This window comes from Podarcis cretensis (genome assembly GCF_951804945.1).
Source record: "Podarcis cretensis genome assembly, chromosome: Z".
Lineage (NCBI taxonomy): Eukaryota > Metazoa > Chordata > Lepidosauria > Squamata > Lacertidae > Podarcis > Podarcis cretensis.
In genome coordinates this window covers 11,203,369-11,228,348 of record NC_137184.1, presented here as the reverse complement: position 1 = coordinate 11,228,348, position 24,980 = coordinate 11,203,369, and the positions used below count along the sequence as shown (strand labels likewise).

General features: G+C 42.6%; 1 protein-coding gene across 6 annotated transcripts in view; it reads right to left on the bottom strand.

Annotated features, from left to right (window-relative positions):
* Positions 1-12,409: 12,409 nt before the first annotated feature.
* Positions 12,410-24,980, bottom strand: part of LOC307207934 (uncharacterized protein) — a 37,769-nt gene continuing 25,198 nt past the window's right edge. For 3 of the 6 annotated variants that reach the window (XR_013834855.1, XR_013834857.1, XR_013834859.1), the window contains exons 2-3: positions 18,376-18,531; positions 15,939-16,835 (exon numbers count right to left, since the gene is read on the bottom strand). Coding sequence is in view for 1 of the 6 variants with exons in the window: in XM_079962271.1 (XP_079818397.1) it covers positions 13,169-13,196; positions 16,488-16,835; positions 18,376-18,463 (464 nt within the window). In the remaining 5 variants the exon portion in view is untranslated. The other 3 variants (XM_079962271.1, XR_013834856.1, XR_013834858.1) reach the window with 3 other exon arrangements.

Below are 24,980 nucleotides of genomic sequence, written 5' to 3'. Positions count from 1 at the left end.
ACTCTAGCCCAATGGTTGCCATGAATAATTTGATTTTAATTTGATTTTTAAATGAATTGATTTTAGAAAGCTGTGTTATTTTTATTGTTGTTAGCTGCTCTGAGCCCGGCTTCGACTGGGGAGGGCGGGATATAAATAAAATATTATTATTATTATTATTATTATTATTATTATTATTAAAAAAATGAACTCCTATTCACATGGAGGAAGCCTAAAAGGCCATTCACTCTTATTAACTCATTTTTGAATTGCCCCCCCTTAAAAAGAAAATTACCTCACACATTCCTCTTTATCTTCCAGGCATTCCTGGAGTTCAAGGACACAACCCATCCAGGCAAAAACACTCAAGGAGGATGCAAAGCAAGACTACGAGGAGTGTGGCTGAGAAGACTCTCAAGGGCCAGCCAGCATTCAGCCCCTGTTTTTAAAGAGCAGCTCCAGATTATCTCTGCTTTCAGGTGGGATTTAGTAACATGCCAGAGAAATCCAAGTTGCACAGTTACAGTTGATTGGGAGGTCCTGTACAACAGACCTGTGTCCCCAAAAGATTGCCCCCCCCCCTTTGCAATAAGTGATAGGCAAATAAACCAGAAAGGTGAATGATAAGACTTGATTTGACTCAATGTTATCTAACCTCCCTGCAAAGAAATCGGAATGAATGCCCAGTGAATCGCTTGCCTGGAAGTGACAAAAGATTCCAAAACATTTCTTTCTTCTTCATTTTTAATATATGGTGCTCTGATCTGAGAACACAATCAGCCCAAGAACATGGGGGGACAATGCTTGGTTACAAAGAGAAACAGTGGTGCTTCTCAGGATTGTGGGAGAGGCAGGGAAAGAAGATGAGACTGAGGGGAAACAAGACAGGGCTCTTCAAAAAACTGATGGGCTGTCACATCAAAGAGGGAAAATGCATGTTTTCTGCTGGCCCAGGAGGCAGGACTAGAAAGAATGAGCTTAAGTTAAGGATGTGGGGATCTGTCAGTTTTGGGTTCTCTTGGTTTCTCATTTTTCCACTCTTCAGGCTTCCACATTTCCACATCAGTTTGCAATTTTTAAAAGAAAAAGTCCTCGTGAAAACTCATCACCATTTTAATGCTAATCAGGGGTGCCAACTTGAATAAAATATGTGGGGCTGGTAAGCCCTGCCCATGGGCGTAGCCAAGGGGGGCAACTGCAGCCCCAGATCAAGTAAAACAATAGAAATATTCAGCTAACTGATCAATCACATTGGTTCTGCCCCCCATAACAAATGTCTTGCCCCCTCTAACAAAATCCTGCCCCTAAAAAATAATAATCCTGGCTGCAACGATGGCCCTGCCCCACATAATTGATCACAAGACAAAGAACATGCACACCATTTGAATGGCAATGCCCACCTACCTTTTTGGAGGGACTGCCCCCCTCAAATATTTTATGGGGGGGCAAAGGGACCTCAGCCCCGAGTTGGCTCCTATGATGCTAATTTATCCTAATTTGCACACAATCTTCCTTTTAAAAATACACATTTCTGCAGAGTAATTTTCTGCTAGAAGAATGCTATTGGGTCTGTTATTTTCACTGATATACAGTGGTACCTCAGGTTAAGAACTTAATTCGTTCCAGAGGTCCCTTCTTAACCTGAAACTGTTCTTAACCTAAGGTAAAAGGTAAAGGTAAAGGGACCCCTCACCATGAGGTGCAGCCATGACCAACTCTAGGATTGCGGTGCTCACCTCGCTTTATTGGCCAAGGGAGCTGGCGTACAGCTTCTGGGTCATGTGGCCAGCATGACTTTTTTAAAAAAATAATAATAATAATTTTTATTGGTTTTCCAACACAAATAAAAACAAACAACACATTCACATACACAAACAAAAACATATACAACATGTATAATTTCATAATCCTGTTTTCATACCCCTTGTTTCTCCGACTTCCCCATACCTCCCTTTTACTGCATCCTTAATTTTTAACATTTTTTTTTAGCAATTCTCCAATAATTGATTATTTAATTCACTTTCATTAAATTCCTTTTTCTTTAACTGTGGCCAGCATGACTAAGCCGCTTCTGGTGAACCAGAGCAGTGCACGGAAACGCCATTTACCTTCCCGCCAGAGCGGTACCTATTTATCTACTTGCACTTTGACGTGCTTTCGAACTGCTAGGTTGGCAGGAGCAGGGACCGAGCAACGGGAGCTCACCCCATCACGGGGATTCGAACCACCGACCTTCTGATCAGCAAGCCCTAGGCTCTGTGGTTTAACCCACAGCGCCACCCGCGTACCACTTTAGCTAATGGGGCCTCCTGGATGCGGGGGGGGAGGGAGACGGGGGGAGTGGAGTTGGAGGCGGGGGGGGACGGAGGAGGAGATGGAAGACTCAAAATCGGAGGAAGAAGAGGAAGGAGAAGACAGAGAATCCAACAGAAAGAATAACACCAGATTCTAAACCAGAAATAAGGATAAAGCGCACGCAATAATAACCCAAAATGTCTCTTAAGTTTCTTTCGTGGAATGTGAATGGTTTTAATGATAAGCCCAAGAGAAATAAATTTGAAAAGATTATAAAGAAAAAAAATATTGATGTCATTTGTTGCCAAGAAACTCATTTTGCCAAAAAACATAAGCATATTCTAATAAATAAGAAGTTGGGAATAGAACTCATTAGTTCAAACTCAAAGAAAAAAAGAGGGGTAGTAATCTATGCGAAGGAGAAACTAGAACCCAAACAAATTTGCAAGGATGAGGATGGAAGAGTTTTAGGAATTCAAATTAACTACCAGGGAGAGAAAATAAACGTGGTAACAGTCTATGCCCCAAACTCAAATAGAATGGAGTTCTTTAAAAAACTGGAACAATCTTTATTAGAGCTAGACAACAATAAACTGGTCTTACTCGGAGATTTAAATGCGGTTCCGACGCCAGAACTAGATAGAAGTACAAGAAAAAAGAACATAAATCAAGGGAAACTACCGAAATCGTTTAATGATCTGGAAGAAAATCTGGACCTAATAGATATATGGAGATACAAAAACCCTACAATGAAACAATTTACCCATTTCTCTGAACCACATCAGAGCTGGAGCAGGCAGGATCAGATATGGATCTCAAGAGAACTAATAATAAGAACGGAGAAATGCGAAATTCTACCCAGAACCTTATCGGATCATAGCCCAATAACATTACAATTAAAGTGGAAGATCCAAGGGCTATACAGATGGAGAATGAATGACTACCTACTTGAAAAAGAAGAAGTGATCGAAAAAGCTAAAATCACCATTAAAGACTATTTTGACTTAAACATTAACAAAGGGACAGGTATAGACACAGTATGGGATGCTAGCAAGGCTGTGTTAAGAGGCCTCCTGATACAACAAAATACCCAAAGAAAAAAGGCTAAAGAGAAAAAAAAAGAAGAATTAATCCATCAATTGAAAGAATGCGAAAAAATATGATAAAAAACCCAAATGACGATGGCTATAAGCAACAATATAAAACGCTCCAAACAGAATACTCGATATTAATAAGCTAAGAGGTGGAATGGGGAATAAAGTTAATGAAACAAAGGTCCTTCGAATCGGCAAATAAAATTGGAAAGTTTCTGGCGTGGCAACTGAGAAAAAGAAGAAAATTTAGTACCATCAATAAAATAAAAGTTGAAGAACAAGTCCTGGAAGACCCCAATGAAATAAAAAAGAACTTCCTTAAATTCTATGAGAACCTATACAAAAGAGAAGAAGAAGATTTAACGGGCATCGCAAAATATCTAGAAGAAAATAGCCCCAAAAATATATCAGAAGAGGAAAGAACCGCCTTAAATAAACCCATAAAAATAGAGGAGATCCGAGAGGCAATCAAGAGGATGAAACTGGGGAAAGCCCCAAGCCCAGACGGGTTATCTGCCAAGTATTACAAGGTCCTAGAGGAACACTTAACACCAGTACTATGTGACGTAATCAACGAGATACTAAGAGGAGGAAAAATGCCAGCATCCTGGAAAGAAGCCTATATCACGTTGATCCCGAAACCAGATTCAGACAAACTTAACATCAAGAATTATAGACCGATTTCATTACTAAATAACGACTACAAAATCTTCGCAGATATAATGGCACACAGACTTAAAAAGTGTTTAACTAATCTCATCCATATTGACCAGGCCGGTTTCCTTCCCAACAGACAAATAAAAGATAACATTAGACATACAATAGACATCATTGAATATTTAGAATGTCATAATGAAATTCCCGCTGCTTTAATGTTCGTCGATGCCGAGAAGGCTTTCGACAATGTTTCCTGGGGTTTTCTGATAAAGTGCCTGGAAAGATCAGGGATAGATGGCACATTCCTGCAAGGAGTTAGAGCAATCTACACACAACAAAGAGCTAGATTAATTATTAACAATACCCTGACAGAACAGTTTGAAATAGCAAAAGGCACTCGACAGGGGTGCCCTCTGTCACCGCTGTTGTTTATCATGGTTTTAGAGATAATCACAAACAAGATAAGAAAAACCCCAGAGATCCGTGGCATAAAAATAGGAGCGAAAGAATATAAACTGAAAACATATGCAGACGATCTTATGCTGTCATTGGAAGAACCAAAAGAGAGCGTCGGCAAAGTGTTAAAGCTACTAGAGGAATTTGGAAAATTATCCGGATTTAAATTGAACAGAGCAAAGACCAAAATAATGACCAAAAATATGGAAGAAGAAACCAAAAACGATCTTGAAAGTCAAACTGGAATTAAAATAACTAAAAAAGTAAAATACCTTGGAATCTGGTTAACTATGAAAAATATAAATCTGATTGAAAATAATTATAAGAAAACATGGAAAGAAATAATGAAGGACTTGGATACATGGAATAGAATACATCTCTCGTGGTTGGGGAGAATGGTGGCGATTAAAATGAGCTTACTACCTAAATTACTCTTCCTATTTCAGAATATACCGATAATTAGAGGAACCTCAATATTCAAAGAATGGCAGAGATTACTTTCTAAATTCATTTGGCAGGGAAAGAGACCAAGAATCAGATTTAAATTGCTCACAGACCAAAGAGATAGGGGTGGCCATGCGGTTCCAAACTTGAGGTTATATTACGAAGCTGCATGTCTTTGTTGGGTAAAAGACTGGATTGTCATCAAAAACAAAAATTTGTTAGATCTAGAGGGGTTTAATCTAAGATTCGGTTGGCATGCCTATTTATGGCGAGACAAGGGAAGGGTTCATAAAGGTTTTTCTAACCACATTTTCAGAGGGCCACTGCTGGAAGTGTGGGAAAGGAATAAAAAACTGTTGGAGCAGAAAACGCCCTGGTGGTTATCACCATTAGACATTTTAACAATTAAAAAATTAAAAAAGATGGACATATGAAGATGGACATATGAAGATTTACTAACCAAAACAGAATTCGGGTGGAGGATTAGACCTTATGAAGAAATAAAAAGCAAGCTGACTGGCTGGATTCAATACCATCAAATTAATTCAATGTGGAGGGAAGATAATAAGATCGGAATAAATGACAAGAAATCTAGATTTCAGATTGAAATAATAGAAAGTAAAACAAAATTATTATCAAAAATGTACAACCAGTTGCTTGAGTGGGACACCAAGGATGAGGAAGTAAAGGATGTGATGGTGAAGTGGGCGGTAGACCTAGGGTACAACATAGAGTTTGACAAATGGAAGGCATTGTGGTGTAAAGATATGAATTTTTCAGCATGCACGACACTAAAGGAAAACATGTATAAGATGATGTACAGATGGTACATAACGCCGGTAAAACTACATAAAATGTATAGAACGGGCGATAAACTGTGTTGGAAATGTAAGAGCAAGGAGGGCGAATTCATTCATATGTGGTGGACGTGCGAGATTCTCAAAAAAAATTTGGGAATCCATCTATAATGAATTAAAAAAAATTCTTAAATACACGTTTGTTAAAAAACCCGAAGCCTTCCTGCTGGGGATAATTGGTAAGGATATCAAAGAAGAAGATAGAACCTTTTTTCAATATGCAACGGTGGCCGCCAGAACCCTCATAGCACAGTACTGGAAAACACCAAAAATCCCAACACTAAAGGAGTGGCAACTTAAATTATCCGATTATTTGGAGCTGCCTAAATTGACACAGAAAATAAGAAATCAAAGAAGTGCAAAATTTAACAATGAATGGGATAAATTTAGGATATATATGGAAATAGAGACAAGGGGAAAATTAAAATGTTGATCAGAAACACATATGTACTTATAGAAATCACAGTAGGCATGAGATAACGCTTACTACGTAAAAAGTTTTATTAAGGAATAGACACAGCAGATAGATAAACAAGATAATAATTTCCGAAATCGAGATAAAGGGAAGTCGATCAATGTCATCAAAGTTGTATGTATTTCATGTTTTTTTTTTGTTTTTTTCTCTTTTTCTGTTTTTTCTTTTTCATTTTGTCTTTTGTATGTTTGTGAAATATATTTATGTCAAAATTTAATAAAAAATTAAAAAAAAAAGCTAATGGGGCCTCCCGCTGCTGCCACGCTGCCACCACGCAATTTCTGATCTCATCCTGAAGCAAAGTTCTTAACCCAAGGCACTATTTCTGGGTTAGCAGAGTCTGTAACCTGAAGCGTCTGTAACCTGAGGTACCACTGTATGCCTTTCTGTGTACTTTTTACCCTAGTCAGTGCATTCTGTTACAAATTACTTGACTTTAGTACTATGTTCAGAGAAGTGTGAACTCTGGAGGACAGCAGTGTTTCATTTTCTTGCATTTTTTGGGAATGTGTGGATCAGGTAGGTGAGTTTCTGCTGTTTGGAAAGTGATGGGGAAATGCATTGGAAAGTGTGAGTTGACAAATGACGAATGGTAAGACATGTCAATCTACTGCAAGCAAATCCAGATGAATGCAGGATGAATATGTGTTATCATTTGCCCTTCCTATTGTCCTCCTCTGTGGCTAGTAGTGCCTTTGATCAAGTTTGGGTGGTTCGCCTGCTACGTCCATTCCCGGACAGGAATAACCTGACCACTGCAGTCCATGAGTTGGTAACCTTGAGGCTGGATTACTGCAAGGGGCTCTATGTGGGGCTGCCCTTGGGCCTGGTTTGGAAGCTCCAGCTGGTGCAGAAGGTGGCAGCCAGACTGCTGGAGGGGGCATCTGGCCGAGAACATGGGACACCATCGTGAAAACAGCTGCACTGGCTGCCCATCGACTCCTGAGCCAGGTTCAAGGGCCTTCCGTTAATTTGCAATGCCCTGAACCCCAGGGACCATCCAAACCCTTATGTCTCAGCTCAGTGGCTGAAGGACTGCTGTTGTTCACTGAGTTGGTGAGGCTTATTTGACATCAACACAAAACAGAGTCTTTAATGTCACCAGCTTAGTCCTGTGGAGGGCTCTGCCAACAGAAATATAGCAAGTGCCTTCTGTGTCAACTTTTTAACACCTGCTGGAAACCTTTCTAGTCTGTCAGGCTAATGCAGGCAATGGAGAATACGTATTTCCTCAATAATTACCTGGTTTCTGACTTGTTTAATGGTTTTTATTGCATGGTGTTCATGTACAACAGTTGTAAACCACACACACACACACACACACACACACACACAGAGAGAGAGAGAGAGAGAGAGAGAGAGAGAGAGAGAGAGGTGAATTTGTGGTATAGAAATATTAGCATAAATAAATAAATAAATAATTTAAAAACCCTGCAAATGAATCAGAATAAATGCTCAAAAAGGACAGGATATACTCTAACACCCCCATAAGCTTTGTGGAAGGAACCCTAGATGAAGGCTCCAGAAATAGGTCGTCTGAATGGGCTCAGAATCTCCCAGTGGATTGTGTTCCAGTTGCCTTGTAGTTTCAGATCACAATTAAACAAATGCATTTAGTTATAATAAAAGTTTTTTTTAAAATCTTTTCATAAATGGCATTTGAAAAACCGCCCATTTCAGCTGATGACTTACTTATACCATCACAGTTCCCATCTTTCTCTGCTGAATTTTGATAGATTTAGTTCTAAGTCAAAAGGAAATTGAACCACTGACCGAAGTGTGAAGCAAGCCACATTTTACAAAACTGGTGGATTTATTTCACATTTGCAGCTTTGTTTGTCATGGTCCTTCTGCACTAAAAATAAAAATAAATCCCCTGGAAATTCAACCTCAACTAGCAAAGTTGATCCTTAGGTTGGCAGTTATTTGAGGGGGAAATATATAGTATTCTTCCTGGTCTACCTGTTGGAAGCAGAAACTTGCTGGGGTGCGGAGGGGCAAGGGAGGCCCAGAAATGCAAAGTTCTGCATAAACCAGTGCCACTTTGGAGTGCTTTGAGAATAAGGGGTAGAATTCACCCCCAGGGCCACATTCCCTTCTGGACAACCTTACAGGGGCCACATGCCAGGGGCAATAGCGGGAGGAGCAATGAATATGCATTTAATCTTTGTGTTAGGATAGTTTCTACACATACAATACTCACATATACCCTTCTCTGTCCTCCAGCCAGGCAAAAATGTTAAAGGAGGGGGCAAGGCCAGGCCAATGAGGGCTGTGGCCTGCAGAAAGGAGGAGCTGCTAGGGCAGGGTTCCTCAACTTACATATTTTGTAAGTTGCTGAGCCTATGCCTTGGACTGGCATATGTATTATGGAATTATTTTGATATACCTTTGATGGGAGTTTTTTGTTTTGCTTTGAAGAAAGTTCTGTAAGTAAAGTTTTAAATAAACTTATGGCCCTTGACAATGTTTTATTTCTAAAAAAAAAGGATAGTCAGTTTTCATGCATCCAGTGGCTTCAAAATGCGTAATCTGTGGTTCAACATTTATACTATCCTGACTCCCTCTCTTGCATATCCTTTGTGAGTTCATCCCAATGCTGTTGGGTCTGCAAAAAGAGAGAGACCCTCATACATTTATGGTGGGAGTGTGACAAGCTTTCTAGGTTTTGGCAAAATGCTATCGAGGTTGCTTCTATCATTACTGGTCAATTATTGGACCTAAACCTTCCTCTTGCTCATCTGTTGCAAGACCTTCACTTTATAGGTTAGAATATAACTACAGTACCACACTGTTTGCTGTGGTTTATTTAGAGATCACTGACTGGAAAGCCCCAAAGCTCCATCTCTGACAGGATAGCAAGGGAGAGTTTAGGATCTGGCTTTTTCCAAGCATCTCATGCAATAGAGGCCAAACTAAGCAAGATCGTTTTGACAAGCTATGATCTGCATATATCAGTTATGTAAATAGAAATGTCATTGATGTTAGACCTCCAGCCATTTACTTCTGGAGAGGCCAAGTCCTAGATTGTTGAAGACTTGGCGATGCATTCAACAATTAAGTTATTTTACAGTGTCCCTGCTCACTTTTCTTTATTATATGTGACTGGTGCACGCATGTAACACTCTACAGTTTTGTTGAGTTTTATCAATGTCATTTACTCTAAAACCAATAAATATTCTAAAAGAGAGAGATCTTTCTTCACCTATTCCAGCTCCTGTTCACCTTCAGACCTCCATAAAGCTACTGCAGGAGAGCACTATCAATGGCTCCTAGCCAGAATAGTTATGCTCTGCAGTGTTATTTTTCTAGAAGGAGAGGTGCCGGAACTTACCATGAACACCTCCTTGTTCTTTTATAATGGCAATGGTGCCTACCAGAGATGTGCTGGAACTGAGTTCTGGCAAGTTCTGGCTGAAAAACAGCTCTGTTGCTGAAATATACTCCAAGTCGAGTGTGAATTTCATGCTCTTTATTCAGCTCGTAGTAGCAATGAATAAAACTTTCCCCAAAACATCTGCTATATATACATTATTTACACAATGGGCCCTGTGTGATTGGCTAATTCCAGGCTGCTCCTGTAGGCCAATCAGGTTGCGGATTCACTTCCTCCAGAAGCCTGATTGGCTGCTCCTGCAGGCCAATCAGGTTGCTGATTCATTCCCACCTGGAGCTGGATTGGGTGGCTCCTGCGGACCAATCATACTGCTGCATTCTGGATCCTATTGTTCTAGGATTCAGCTCAGTACATAACAGGTGCTCTGCCTACACAGTTGCTGGAATCCACAGGAGGGGTTTCCTTCTTGCAGGCATCCCATAATAACCTCCAACTGACCACTGTGATAATAGTACAGTGGTACCTCGGGTTAAGAACTTAATTCGTTCTGGAGGTCTGTTCTTAACCTGAGGTACCACTTTAGCTAATGGGGCCTCCCACTGCCACCACTGCACAATTTCTGTTCCCATCCTGAAGCAAAGTTCTTAACCCGAGGTACTATTTCTGGGTTAACAGAGTCTGTAACCTGAAGCGTCTGTAACCCGAGGTACTACTGTATGTAGAAATAGATGGGCCATTGGCATGATTCAGCAAGCTCTCTTTATGTTCTTACTATACTTCAAGGTCTCCAGGAAGATTTTGAAGGCCCACATAATTTTTTTACCGGCCTATCCAAAGAGTGACTCACTCTCTGTCTAAGCTGCCAGTGAGTTCCTTTGGGCTGAATGTCTCATGAACTGATGCCATTGATTTCCATGGGTCTACGTTGAGCATGCCTTAGTTGACTTATCACCCACTCTCAGCTGGCTTTTATTAATGTTTTGAGCTCTACGGGAGCTTTTGTATTTGATTTGATTATTATTGTTGGATTGCATTTTTATTTGATATCATTCAACAGGCCTGGAGTGAGTTTCACTCAGAAAGGGGACCTATAAATATTTTAAATAAATAAAAGAATAGCTCTCCCTCTCTCATAACTAAGCATTATCTCACTTTTGATGATAATTCAATAACTTTCATAACCTTTGCTATCTCCTGCCAATACTGGTATTGTAGGCCGCTTGGGGCTTAGACCTAGATTTTCCGTATGTTGATTAAAGTGCCATTAAAGAAGTTTATATGTGTGTTAAAAATATATGTGAGTATGTGTGTGTGTTCTGTTACTCATCATGTTTTTAAAAAGTATATTACATCCAATCTGTCCCTTAAAATTTAGAGTTCTTAAGGAATGCATGTTGGGGAGGCCAGGGTGGTTACCCTGATTGTGTTTATTGACAGATGATCTTATTTAAGATGATATTTCTTTACCATGGGATTAAAATTGGAAAAGAGTTTGGCCTTTGATTGAAAAGCAGTGGGATAAAACAGCCTCTCCCTCCCTCCACAGCCCCCCAGTTGAATGGACTCCTATACCATTCTAAAATACACAAACAAATTCTATCTGCTTAGCTGCTTTGGGTCTTGACTGGCTTAAGACGACAGTTCGAGAGGTGAAAGCCTTGTAATTAATCCCTCATGCCAAACAATCCCCATCAGCGAAGCTCCCTTCGTTAATAGGTGTTTTTTTTTAATGTTAAGCCACATTATAAACATTTTTAACAGTTCACATCTGTCTTTCATATAAGAATTGTAATTCATATTTAAGATTTTTTTCTCTCTCTCCTGAGGTGGTTGTATTTCAGAAAGACACATTCCACCTGGGAGATGGGCCAGATTTTTTTCTTCCAAACAGATGATACTCAGTAAAAATAATAATAATAATAAATTGTGTGCTGGGTACAAAAATAAGATCACCCCCACACCAAGAAATCCTGCCAGAAAGAGAGAAGTGGTAGAATCCAGAGTGGCAGAGTTCAGCAGTGACAGCATGGATTGTACCACTTGAAATTGCAATGGGGGTGTCACAGTTTTGAAAGCACATATTCACACACACACACACACACAACTCCCTGCAATTAAATTTAAAAATTCTATAGTATCTGAGAGAATGGTTTTGCACTAGCTTACTATGCTAGTGTTTCTGCTTGTGAAACTGTGGAAAACTATCCTGGAATACTGTGTCCAATTCTAAACACCACAGTTTAAGAAGCACATTGACAAGTTACAATGTGTGCACAGGAAGGCAACCAAGATGATCCAGGGTCTGGAAACCAAGCCTTATGAGGAACAGTTGAAGGAGCTGGGTATATTTAGCCTGGAGAAAAGGAGACTGAGAGGAGACATGATAGCTATCTTCAGCTATCTTAAAGAGGGCTGTGCCATGGAAGACGGAGCGTGCTTGTTTTCTCCTGCTCTGTAGCACCCAAATCAATAGCTTCAAGTTATATGAGAGGAGATTCTGACTAAATATCAGGAAGAACATTCTGACTGTAAGAGCTGTTTGACAGTGGAACAGACTCCCTCAGGAGGTGATGGCTGCATGGCCATCTTATCACAGGTGCTTTAGCTGAGAATTCCTGCTTTCCATGGGGTTGGACTAGATAACCCTTGGGACCCCTTCTAACTCTAAAACTCTATGTTCTGTGACTCTATATTTGCTGAAAAACTGATTTTTCAATTGATTGATTGATTGATTGATTGATTATTAATTTGTTGACTCAGTTTATAAACCACAAATTGTGAAACAGCTCAAAGGGATTTAACAGTAACAAAGATCAACAATGAAAACAATTTTTAATAAAAACAATGAAGACATGGGGAGCATTCCAAAAATAAAAATAAAAATGTGAACTGCACCTGTAATCTTAAACTCTACAATCCTTTGTTTTTCTTTTTACTATCTCAGGAATTCACATAATTCCGCTCCATGCTTATGTGAGGCCTGGATGGAAAGTAATTCCCAGAATTCCCTGAGAATAGCGGGGTCTCCTAGCAACTCTCAGCATCCTTAGCAAACTATAGCTCCCATAATTCTTTGGGAGGAGCCATGTCTGTTTACAGTGGTATCTTGGTGCTTTAAATGCATGGTTCCAATGTGTCCAATGTCATGGGGACAGTTTATAATGAACATAGCATTATCCCAAAGCCTTGGTATCATGAGGACTATCCATCAATCAGAGAGCAAAAGAAAATCATATGTCAACTGATGCTACAGGTGATGGGGCAAGTCTGAATTTTCAGGTTAGGGCATGCCAACATAACTTCATCCAGAGCAAAGGGAAGGTGTTAAAACAATTTAGAGTGGAGTGTAGCTAATTAGAGCAAAGAGGCTTCCATCAAGCTGATCTCATCCATCAAATGTCAAAAAAAGGCCGAAGGTGAAACCATTTATCGTTCCTGATAACCTTTCAGTCCCAAGGAGGTGAGATGTCTCTTAAGGGGGGAACTTTCTGAAATGCTGACTTCTTAAAGACACAAGCTCATCCCCACCAGCCCAGTTCATAAATTAGGGTCCGACTGAGGGTGACAAGATTGGTCATGCTTCAGATGTGCCAGTGATGAACCTTGATGGGAGAGAAAGAGAGAGAGAGAAAATCAGTGGTGGGGGAAAGGGGTAATGGTAGATTTAAAGTCGTCCACAAGCAAAGAAAATTATAAGGGAAGCCCAAATGTCAAAACAACCCGTATGAGGACATCTTCCTTTACAACTAAATGCTAACTGAGTACTGTGTAAAAACTAGGGTGGTGATAGTGGAATGAAGCAGCTGGAATCATGCTGCAACATTTTGGCTCACATATTATATATACACTGATATGATCTTGATTCTTTGTGTGCTAGTCCTCACATAACCAAAAAGCTCCACTCATGCAAAAGAGGGAAATAACACAGTGGTGTAGCATTGGGGGGCCATTGCCCCGGGCACACAATCGGAGGGGGTGTCAACCAGGCACGTGCACACACAGCAGAGATCCCCATCATGCGCCCTGTGTGCCCCACCCAGTGCTCAAGCACCCACCGGTGACACCTGGGGCAAGGGCTGGACGAGCACACTCTGCCCCCACTTGGGGCGCATGCACATGCACCTCCCCTGGCAAACGGTGCCATGCCCCTGGAATAATAGGAGGTTTGGAGGAAGTCCAAGTTTTACAGAACAAAGATTTTGCAGGCTCCTAAAGAGGGAGAGATTTAAATAACCCCATGAAAACTGCATGTGCTCAACTGACACAAAATGCCAAGCAGCTGTTAGAGGGGAGAGAAAACGTGCTATGTACCTGTGCAATACATTTCAAGGACTCTTGCAAAACTCTGTGAGTCGTGGCTTCCCAGCACCCCAGGGTGCTGACCTCACAAAGCTATAATTTCCTTCACCATGAACGAACTACAATTCCCAGGGTACTTTGTGACAGTTAAAGTGGTGAATGAGTCCTTTAAATGTATGCATGGGCATAGCCAGGATTTTTGTTAGCGGGGCAAGGCCTTTTGGAAGGGGAAACCTCTTAGCTATGTATTTTTATTAATTTTTATTGATTTAGGGGGAGCAGCTGCCCCCCCCGCCGCCGCCGCCCCCCAGCTACACACATGAATGTATGGTGTGGATGTGAACCAAGCAGAGAAACATTCCCTGCTTCAAGACTGAGTTCTCATCTGCACTGCACATTTAAAAGCAGTATCATGTCAGTTTCAACAGTCATGGCTTCCCCCAATGCATCCTGGGAGCTGCAAAATGTTCAGGGTGCTGAGAGTTTTTTAGTAGGGCCCTATTCGCTGTGGGTTAAACCACAGAGCCTAGGGCTTGCTGATCAGAACGTCAGCGGTTCGAATTCCCGTGATGGGGTGAGCTCCCGTTGCTAGGTCCCTGCTCCTGCCAACCTAGCAGTTCGAAAGCACGTCAAAGTGCAAGTAGATAAATAGGTACTGCTCCAGCGGGAAGGTAAATGGCGTTTCTGTGCACTGCTCTGGTTTGCCAGAAGTGGCTTAGTCATGCTGGCCACATGACCCAGAAGGTGTACACCAGCTCCCTCGGCCAATAAAGTGAGATGAGCGCCGCAACCCCAGAGTCAGTCACGACTGTACCTAATGTTCAGGGGTCCCTTTACCCTTTACCTTTTATTCCCCTCACAGAGCTATGATTCTTCTCAGAGTGGTTTAACTGTCAGTCCTTCTTTACAGGGAACTATAGGAATTGTTGCTTTGTGAGGGAGAGAAAGGTTGGCAACCCTCTGCAACAGGGAGCTTGCTGTACCTGGAGTAATATAACTTGCACCAGCCTTTGCCAGCACAGCTAAAGATGCAGCCTTTTATCCTGGCTTTTGACAAAAGAGTTGCATATTTTAAGGACCCGCCTCATTTCTGTGGTTGCAAGTTGTTTAAAACTGTTTTGAACATGGTGCTCTAATTGTTGCGACCTGCCCTGGGAACTTAGGGCGAAGGGCCAGATAATAATAGTGATAACAATATCAGGCAGGGCAGTGCTTTTTTCTGGGGGTACACAGAGGTATGCATACCCCTAAACGTTTTGTCAATCTAAGTTTGGCCTCATTGAGGGGCAGTGTTTCAATATGAGTAGGAAAATGAGAGTACCCCTAAACATTTTTTAGGGGAAAAAGCACTGAGGCAGGGGCATAGCTGGGGGGGGAGTGGGCAAGGGGCAGCTGCCCCCCTTGTAAAACAATAGAAATACTTAACTGACCAATTACGTCATTTCCGTCCCCCCAACAAAAGTCGCCCCCCCCAACACTACTGTCTACTACACCCATGATATCAGAGACAATGAGACTGTGATCCAACACTATCTGAAGACAATCCCTGGTAGAGTAGAATATTACCCATTACCTGTCCTATTAAGAAGTATACCAAAAGGCAGGGCGCCGAGGGGCAGGGCTAACCACCTGGCAGCACCTGTGCGGTGCCCATACAGACTGTGCATGTCAAGTTAAGTAACCTTTATTGGCATCACTTAAGAACATTCAGAATACATTCAGAATAGATAGGCCAGTGCGATCTCAAACTGTGCATGTGTGGCGACTGAACAGAGTGTGCGTGTGCGGCGCCCGTATGGACAGTGCATGCGCAGCAGCCCATACGCACACTGTGCACGTACCCTCGGCCGCTCTACAGCTGGGGGGAGGCAGAATGTCATCTTGTCACCCCCATCAGGGTGGCACCCAGGGCGGACCGCCCCCTGCCCCCCTCCGTATGCCCCTGCCAAAAGGTGGGAATAAACAGATGTCAACATTTTCATGTCTTGTGGGCTCTGGGGACAGCGGGGTGAGGTGGGGTGGGGGCAGAAATCTACGCTTTCCACTCTGGTCTTCAGCAGAAGGCAAAATAGGGGTTAGGATTGTAGGGCAGCAGGTGTCATTGAGGCAGAGAGTTCCACTGATGCTGTTATCAACGGGGAGGGGGGCAGGACATATCGAATGGGAAATGTACGGAACAGACTAGGGTCACACGCACATCATATGTTTGGCGCACTTTAAACAATAATGGCTTCCCCCAAAGAATCCTGAGGACCATAGCCTGTTAAGAGTGTTGCTCTCACAGACCTACAATTAAAGTGTTAAAGTGTTCTAAGACTGCTTTACATGTGGATGTGACATGGGGTTAGAGGAAAGAGGGGTAAAATGATGTCCCAGTAATCCCGTCTTAAAACAACAGCCAATAAATGAGAAGTATTTCTGGACCCAAACGTGCCGGACTGTGTGTGTACTTTGTGAGGAGAAGGGGTTCCACGGTAAAAGATCAGTCGCGCTTTTCCTTCCTCAAACCAGGATATTCCAGTAGCCCTGACACCAAGACTTCCCTCGCCTAGATAGCGCGAGAGAAAGGAAAAAACAAACAACTCAATTTTTACTTCAAGGCGGTTGCGCTCCCGGTCCTACCCGTTCCAGGGGGCGTCTGAGCAATCCATAGACACACGCGTCGTCGGAGATTCCCACTTTCTTGGAGGTGAAGGTGACAGCCCGTCAGGGAGAGGCAGCGTTGCCTGGCCTTTTCGGGGATCCGGAGGGCTTGGCGCGCGGTGCAAAGTAATGGAAGGGAGTGGAGAGGGAGTCCTCTGGGCGACCCTTGGGGACCGATTCTCGGCCTTGCTTCTTCTTCTCCTCCTCCTCCTCCTCGCCATCGGGGCGCCTGGTCCCTCGGGCCCGGCCACAGAGACGCCTCGCCAAAGCCTGGGATCGGGCAGGGTGGGGCGCCAGCTCTGTCGAGGGGAGAAGAAAAAGCAGAGAAGGGAGAGGCTGAAATCCGATTTCACACCAATTTGGAAGAGCGACGTCAGCGCTTCTTTGAGTGATCCAAAGCCTCCGAGCGGACAATTTCTTATTTTTATTTTTTAAAAAGAATTCCCCACGAGGTAGAAACTTCAAAGGGCGGAAGAGTAGATAGGAATCCGCAAGTAGCGCGCAACGGCCGATCGTTCTAGACGAGGCTGATTGCCAGTCGCGATAATGGTTATTAATAATATGAAGATGAATGGCTTTTACCAATAGGGATCTGATACCTGTATAAGGATAGATACAGCCACAGAATGTCAAATGACCTTGGATAGCCTGGCCTCGATGGCATCCATCGTGGCTGTTTAATGTTATTGTTCTTCAAAATAAGTGCATAGTAAGAATAATTGTCCTTTAGAAAAACAGAAAAAAGGAAAGTGGAGGGGAGCGCCCATCCTCAACCTTACACCAACTTAGAAAACCCTCAATAACTTTCATGCTATTATTTTTTATTATTAATGAACTGGGCAACTAGACTCGAGAATCCTGGGTTTATTTGTTTTATTTTATTTTCACTTTGACTTCTCCCTCTCTCTTCTAATTTCCTTTAAATATCTGCAAATTGACAGAAACGCTGATGTACAGAATGATCGACCTAATCTCGCCAAATGTTTAAATCTTGTGGCGACCAACGAAAGAGGTTTGAAACGCCTGCTAGAATTCTCAAACTAGAGGGGAAATGCTGTTATTGAAAATAAACAACGACAACAATAGTAACATGGTTAACTATTAACTAATAATAGTTAATAATATTAACAATGTTAATAATAGTATTACTAATAATTCATGAACACATTGATAATGATTCTAAGAAATATTAATTTATTTAATTTGTATGAATAGTATAATATATGAAATATCATATGTGATATGGCATTAACTGCAGTAATAAATATTGCCTTCTTTAATTCATATTAATTATGCTGCAATGTAACTATTAATATCTTTAATTTGTTTAACATCATTTAAATTCCGTTCCTGCTCTCTAAGGGAATCAGAGCAGTGTTCAAGTAAAGCACAAATAAATATTAAGCAAACAGCAAAAAACAGTAAATTTCACAACAGCCAAAACAACTAGGAACATACAAAAAAAACCCACATTAAACAGAAAAGTTTTAACGGCCCCCTACCCAAATGCAAGTAGGGAAGAAGCAATGTGGGTCTTCCAGGGACTCGGGATAGCGTTAATATTGCCATCGTCATTTATTATATAACTTTAAGTAGTGGTGGTGTGGGTGTTAAAAGCCTGTCTTTACACGTCTTTAGCTTTGTCTAGGTCAGGAAGCAAGAACGAAGAAAGAGCGAAAGTTCCTGCGTATTTGAGACAATTTAGCTACCGCAGAATATATTGCTCAAAGTCATTAGGGGAAGAAGAGATGTTATGTATATATACATCGGTAACGCTCAGGCTATCAATGCAATATGTATCATAATCTCATATTAGGGACGATAATTAAAATATCGTACCGGATTATAACTTCGCCGAGTTGTTTCCACAATCCTGGTCCCGTTTCCTTCCGTCTGTTGTATCTATCCTTAATCCTTCGTCTCATTTCTAGAAGAAGACGTTTGAATTAAGCTTAGTGAAAGCCTTCTTTAGGATATTTGGGGGTTTTTCTCCATCTGTTTGACAAAGAGAAAAGAAGCCTTTTTTTAAATGGGGAGGTCAATTTTATTTTGTTTCTAAATTTATTATCTCATTCACCCTTTCCCCCCCACACCCGTTTTGTTTGGCTATTTTGGGGCTACCACCCAGTGTTGGTTCCACTAAGAGTAGACCCACTGAAATCAGTAGAGAGGGCCTGCTTAGGGTTCATTTATTTCAGTGGGCTTACTCTGCTTAGAATTTACATACAACGCAGTATTATTTATAGGAGCTATGATTGCTCATTATTACCAACCGTCGTGGCACTTAGGAGACAAACTGTTTTCAAATTCCTTCGGTAGAGCTTATTCGAGTACGCGAGGCAAGAGTTTGTTGGCTTGTGTGTGTGTGTGTGTGTGTGTGTGTACGTATGTGCAAATATGATGTGGACGTTACACTATCAAACGCAAACCTGCTTTTATTATTTTTAAATACCCCCCAACTAAATAAATGAAATAAATTTAAAATTCTCAAGCGAGTCATCCGGCACAAAACAGCCATTTTTGCCGTGCTGGACTCGCGTTGGATTTCACCCGAACTGCCTGACTGGGATTCGCCTCCCACCCCCACCCCTCGTTTTAAACAGAGCGAATGGAATTTTAGCACATTGGTGGGATCAAAGGAATGGGGAAGGAAATGGCGATTGCCGTTGTACCTTATGAAACGGGACCTCTAAAGGTCTCCCCCCCCCCACGCCAGTCTCATCAGAAATCTGGAAACGGCTCTTATTTGCGGTGGTGGGAGGGAAAGGTCTGTAGGCTATCCGTTGATATCCCCATCGCTGGATTTACTGAAATCGAATAAAAAAATAAAATGAGATTGTGTGTGTGTGTGTGTGTGTGTGTGTGTGTGTCCCACCCCTTCCTGTAGAATCCAGGAAAACGCCCCCCCCCCCGCAATGTACTTGTGAGAATGTGTTTACTGATTTATTTATTTTCATTCTGGATTTATTGCTGCATTTTCCTGAGATATGCTTTGTAAGCAGCTTGGATAACGCAGTGTCTGGGCGGCTGATCAACGCGGCTGAAATAAATAAAAATACCCCACAGATTTGAAATCACTAATTTATTTTGGGCTGGGGGGGGCGGCGGTCGCGTGCAGGTTCTCAAGAATGGCATCCCTAACAAGGGGAGGTCGGACAATCCGTTCATAAGCTGTTGTTTAAAACAAACAAACAAACAAACAAACAAAAGCGCCATTGATTTCATCAGGAGAGATTCCAGCAGGTGTTGGAAATCACAGTGGAAACAATGGACATGAAATGTGTTGGGAAGGGGCGGGATAGAGAGTGGGAATGATCTGGATCCCACTTCCCAGCACTGAAAAATAAATTCAATTTCAGTCCATTAAACCTGCTTCTGGTTTATGCCCAGGTAGGATTAAAATCCATGAATGATGAATCCGTGTGTTTTTACGGATTTTTAAAAAAGTTAAAACGAACATCAATATAATTAAATGAGAACTATTGTTGAATTATGATTATGATTATGATAAAATTTATGACCTGCCCTTTACGAACAGATCCCCTGGGGAGGATACAACAATTTAAAACTGTTAAAATATAGTACAGTCACAGGAACAGGGCTGTATTATTATTATTATTATTATTATTATTATTATTATTATTATTAATTCGACTAGATTATAGAATCAAGTTCCTTTATTTCAGTGGGTCTACTCTAAGTTAGTCGGATACAACCTATTATTATGCATTGATCCAATCTTAGGAGTTAATTCCTAGGGACCAAGGTCCCTTGGCCGCCTCCCTATTAAAATATTTGAGAGTGCTACCTCCCCCCCCCCCCACCCCAGGTTGACGGGCATTATTATTCAAATGGTGTGTGCGAGCCCCGTCTTGAGATCGATTATGTCGACGGGGCTCACCTGGGCTCCCCTCCAATTTTTATTCAACTTGGCACCACTGGCAAACAAACGTCTTAAACCCCATGCATTTTCGAGGGAAGTTTTCACACTCGTGTTTGACTTTCATGCTGAAATATATGTAAAACACACATGCCTGAGGAAATCAATGTCATATCTGCAGTCGCGATATCAATTCCTCCTATATAATTTTTGCATTACCGAAGTCCCACTTTCCAAAAACCATTTTTGGACAGTTGGATCCTGACCCCAAAGGGAGATAATGAGTTCGTGGTTTCTAAATCGTGTTTACTTGATAGATTATATTAATCGCAATGAAGCGGGTTTCCGATGCGTAGTGCAATAGGGCGCAGGCAGAGATGACCGTTTAGGTCCTGACCCGTCAACAGGTCGCTTATGGACCTTATTCCCGCGGAAGGCTGCCGATAGTGCGCGCCTAGACTTTTTTTACACTCTGGCACGCATACACGCGCAAGTTCAGATCGCGAATCCAATCTAAGCGTTTTTTGTAGCCGCTTCTTATCCGTGGGAATAAATCCGCAGTTTGATTCCATGCGCGTTTGCTTGGGAGTAAATTCAGTGTACTGCCTTCTTTGCTAGGAAATTTATATGCTTAAACTGCGCAATCCTGGTACCAGTGCCACTGACAAGTGTGTGTGTGTGTGTGTGTGTGTGTGTGTGTGTGTGTGTTTTCAACCAGTGGATTTTATAACTACTTAGGTTTGTTGGCTAAACTGTGTGAGCACCTTGAGACAGAGAGTGGAAGAATAAGAAGCTGCTTTATCCCATTGGCAGCGCCTCTCTAGCAATTCAGACAGGACGTCTATCTCCCAGCCCTACCTGGAGATGCCCGGGGTCCAACCGGAGACCTTCTGTGTGCACTGGCGTAGCAACTCCCGCCGGCGATCACCCAGAGCTGCTGAGCTTTTTGTGGGACATCGCCCTACCCAAGCACCCGGAGGGACTGTGTCTCCCAGTCGCCCTGCCCCTGCCTTCCCTTGCTACTGTCTGCATCCAAAACAGACGCTCCCCCACCGGGCTGAAAATACTTTATCTGAAATATCATCTGAAAGTAGATGACTCTACAAAACTAGGGTACAACCTCCCATCTGCTTTCTTATATTCTTCCGTAAACTACCATAGATGTTGGTGGAGTCAAGAAAACCAACGTTTGAAGGAGGTGGACTTTGGTAAATTTCGAACGGGGACTTGACTCTTTCCTCTCAGCTAAAATAAATAAACGAAGCCAGCCGCACAGACCCAAGCCAATTTTAATCTGGAGCAACCCCCACTGTGTTAAGTGAAACATCCTCCCAGGAAAGAGGGTGCCTAAGATAGGATAGCACCCATCGAACTCTGCCGGATCTACTTCTGAACAAGTGTAGGAATTCGGGGATTCATTGAGGATAAGGCAATGTACCACCTGCACTCTCTGAGCGAAGGTCAATGGCTAGGAATCGCAGGCGAGGAGAGCGCCGCTGCGCTCAGGACCTGCTTCTGAGATTCCCTTGGAGGCGTTGGGTTGACCACTGTGACCACCACAGGAGACTTTGGCCTGATCTTTTGTAAACCCCGGTACAGATCTAACGACACTGCGCGCATGGGGGTGGGAGTAGGAGAGGCAACTGCCCCCCTAAATCAATAAAAATAAATACAAATCCCTCTAACAAAAATCCCGGCTACGCCACTGATTGCAGGTTGCACTGAGATCACCGCAGTGGCGGGTCTATTCTGAATCTAATGAAGCTTCTGCTTCAGGGCCCCTTATCTCGCAGGAGCCCCAGAAGCAACCACAATTCCAAATCGCTTTTTTTAAAATGGGTCTAGTAGACCTAATTTGAGTTGCATGGATTTGAGTGAAATTGCTTGGGGTTTTTTGTATATATTTTAACAAACCCAAAGTTTGAGAGTCAATAGCACAGATGTTGTAAAGGTTGTTGCAAACAACCGCATTGAAGAGGATAATAGTAGTTACCCAGACCTCTTGCTGGTTGCAAAGAGGCCCCCATAACAGTTCAAGCTTCAGGGCCCCCAAAAAGTAGGTCGGTCATTGACTCCAGGTAGTTACAAACCCAAAACGGCTGAGGAAAGGAAAGGAAAGGAAAGGAAAGGAAAGGAAAGGAAAGGAAAGGAAAGGAAAGGAAAGGAAAGGCAGTTGTGGTGTAGAGATTATACTGCCGGATTTGGAACCTGGGAGGTCAAAATGATTACGATGATCAATCACCACAATAACCCTGTGAGGTAGGTTAGGCTGAGAGGCAGTGGCTGTTTCCAAGATCACCTAGCGAGCTTCATGGTCGAGTGGGGATGTGAACCCTAGTATCTTAAGTCCTAGTCCAACACTCTACCCATTGCACCACACTGCACATGAAATTGTCTGCGCACCCTTGCCCCACTGCCTCTCAGTCCCCAACTCACGGGGTTGTTGTGGGGATTAAATGAGGAGAACCGCAAATGCCGCCTTCGCGTTCATTGGAGGGGGGAAATGGGATAGAGATAGATAGATAGATAGATAGATAGATAGATAGATAGATAGATAGATAGATAGATGATAGATAGATATAGATATAGATATAGATATAGATATAAATATAGATATAGATATAGATATAGATATAGATATAGATATAGATATAGATATAGATATAGATATAGATATAGATATAGATAGATAGATGATAGATGATAGATGATAGATGATAGATGATAGATAGATAGATGATAGAGATAGAGATAGAGATAGAGATAGAGATAGAGATAGATAGATAGATGATATAGATAGATAGATGATGATAGATAGATAGATAGATGATAGATAGATAGATATAGATAGATAGATAGATAGATAGATAGATAGATAGAGATAGATAGATAGATAGATAGATAGATGATGATAGATAGATAGATAGATGATAGATAGATAGATATAGATAGATAGATAGATAGATAGATAGAGATAGATAGATAGATAGATGATAGAGATAGATAGATAGATAGATAGAGATAGATAGATGGCCAGCCAGCACCAGAAGTAACCCTACTGCATCGCCAGGAGGCTAGGAATCGAGGCCACGGGATCCCCAGTCGCTGCGGAGAGATCCCTTTTCCTTTCCGGGAACTCCTAAATAGCATGTTATATTTTTAACCTGTTCCAAGTCGCAGAGCCTATTGGAACTTGGCGTAGGGCGTAAAAGAGTAGGCACCTGCTCCGGGAAGCAGGTTGGTGTCCACCTCGCCCCGTTCTCATTGAGTGACCGCAGAGTGGGGGCGGGTGGAGGAAGGAGTGTGCGCCTTTCCTGTGATTTATGCCTCGGCCAAGGCGTGTAGGAGCGAGCTTCCCGCTCGACCGCGCTGGCTCTGAAGGCTCCGCTATAAATTACCCGCTCGCCGCTGCGCAAAAGCTGCCGAAGGCCGGCGGGGAATTAAAAAGCCCCAGAATGGGCCCTTTGAACGCCAGGAAACCACATTTTTGAAAAAGGCAAAAGAAGGGGGAGGGGGAGGAGGAGGAGGAGAGCCAGGAAAGGCTAATTAAGGGAAGGTTCCCTCACTATCCCCCTTCTCCCAACAGACATCGTGGAAGTACCAAAAGTCCATTGATCGGAACTCACGGGCAATTAGACTTTTCCAACGGAGAAAAGGGTGTCGCTGGCACATGTTTCCAGGAAAAGCATCCAGAAGTCTTAGGGCCCATTAAAAAATATGCAACCCCCTGATCCCCTGAAAGTAAGCATAATTGTGTTGCATAGAAAGCTGCCCTATACCGACTCAGACCTTTGCTCCATCCAGCTCAGTATTGTCTACACTGACCGGAAGCGGCAGGGTTTCAGACCAGGTGCTTCTTCCGGTCCTTCCTGGAGATGCTGGGGTTTGAACCTGGGACCTTCTGGGCGCAAAGCTCTACCCTGAGGCAGGGCCCATTCCCCATTGCCTGGGGTTAGTTTAGTGGGATTGACCTCCTAGCCAAGGTTGCAACTTCAAACCTAGGACTGAGATGCGGTGACACCCCGCCTCCACCGCAATGCTGTAGGACTTGAACGCCCACCAGAGCCCCGGCCACCGTGGCTAATAGCCGGGAAGGATGTGGGGTTGGAGTCCAGCAACATCCGCAGAGCCACAACTTCCCTGTTACTGTAGAATCCGGGGCGAAATCTCCGGCTTCCATTGATTCCGAACGGCAAAGAGATCCCATAGGCAAGAGTGTAGCCCCCGGGTGGGCGTTCTCATTGGCGAATGTTCATCTTACATAAAAGGAAAATATAAATCCAGTCCTCTTACTTATCGGAAAACCATCAAAGTAAACGGCTAATGCTCTCCAGGAACCAATCAGATTAGCAAGGATGCCAGGCTGCCTGCAAATATTTATGATATTCTGCAATGGTTCCCTGTTGCTATCCCATAGACGAGCCTCTCCCCGCACCCGGTATCGCAACATTCCTGGCAACGAGTCTGGCAAGAATAGCTTACTTCGTTCGATGCTAGAAGCGGGAAATTAGGACCACCGTCCACCCCAAAAAGCATTCGGTTCGCGAGTCCCCTGGAGGCAAAA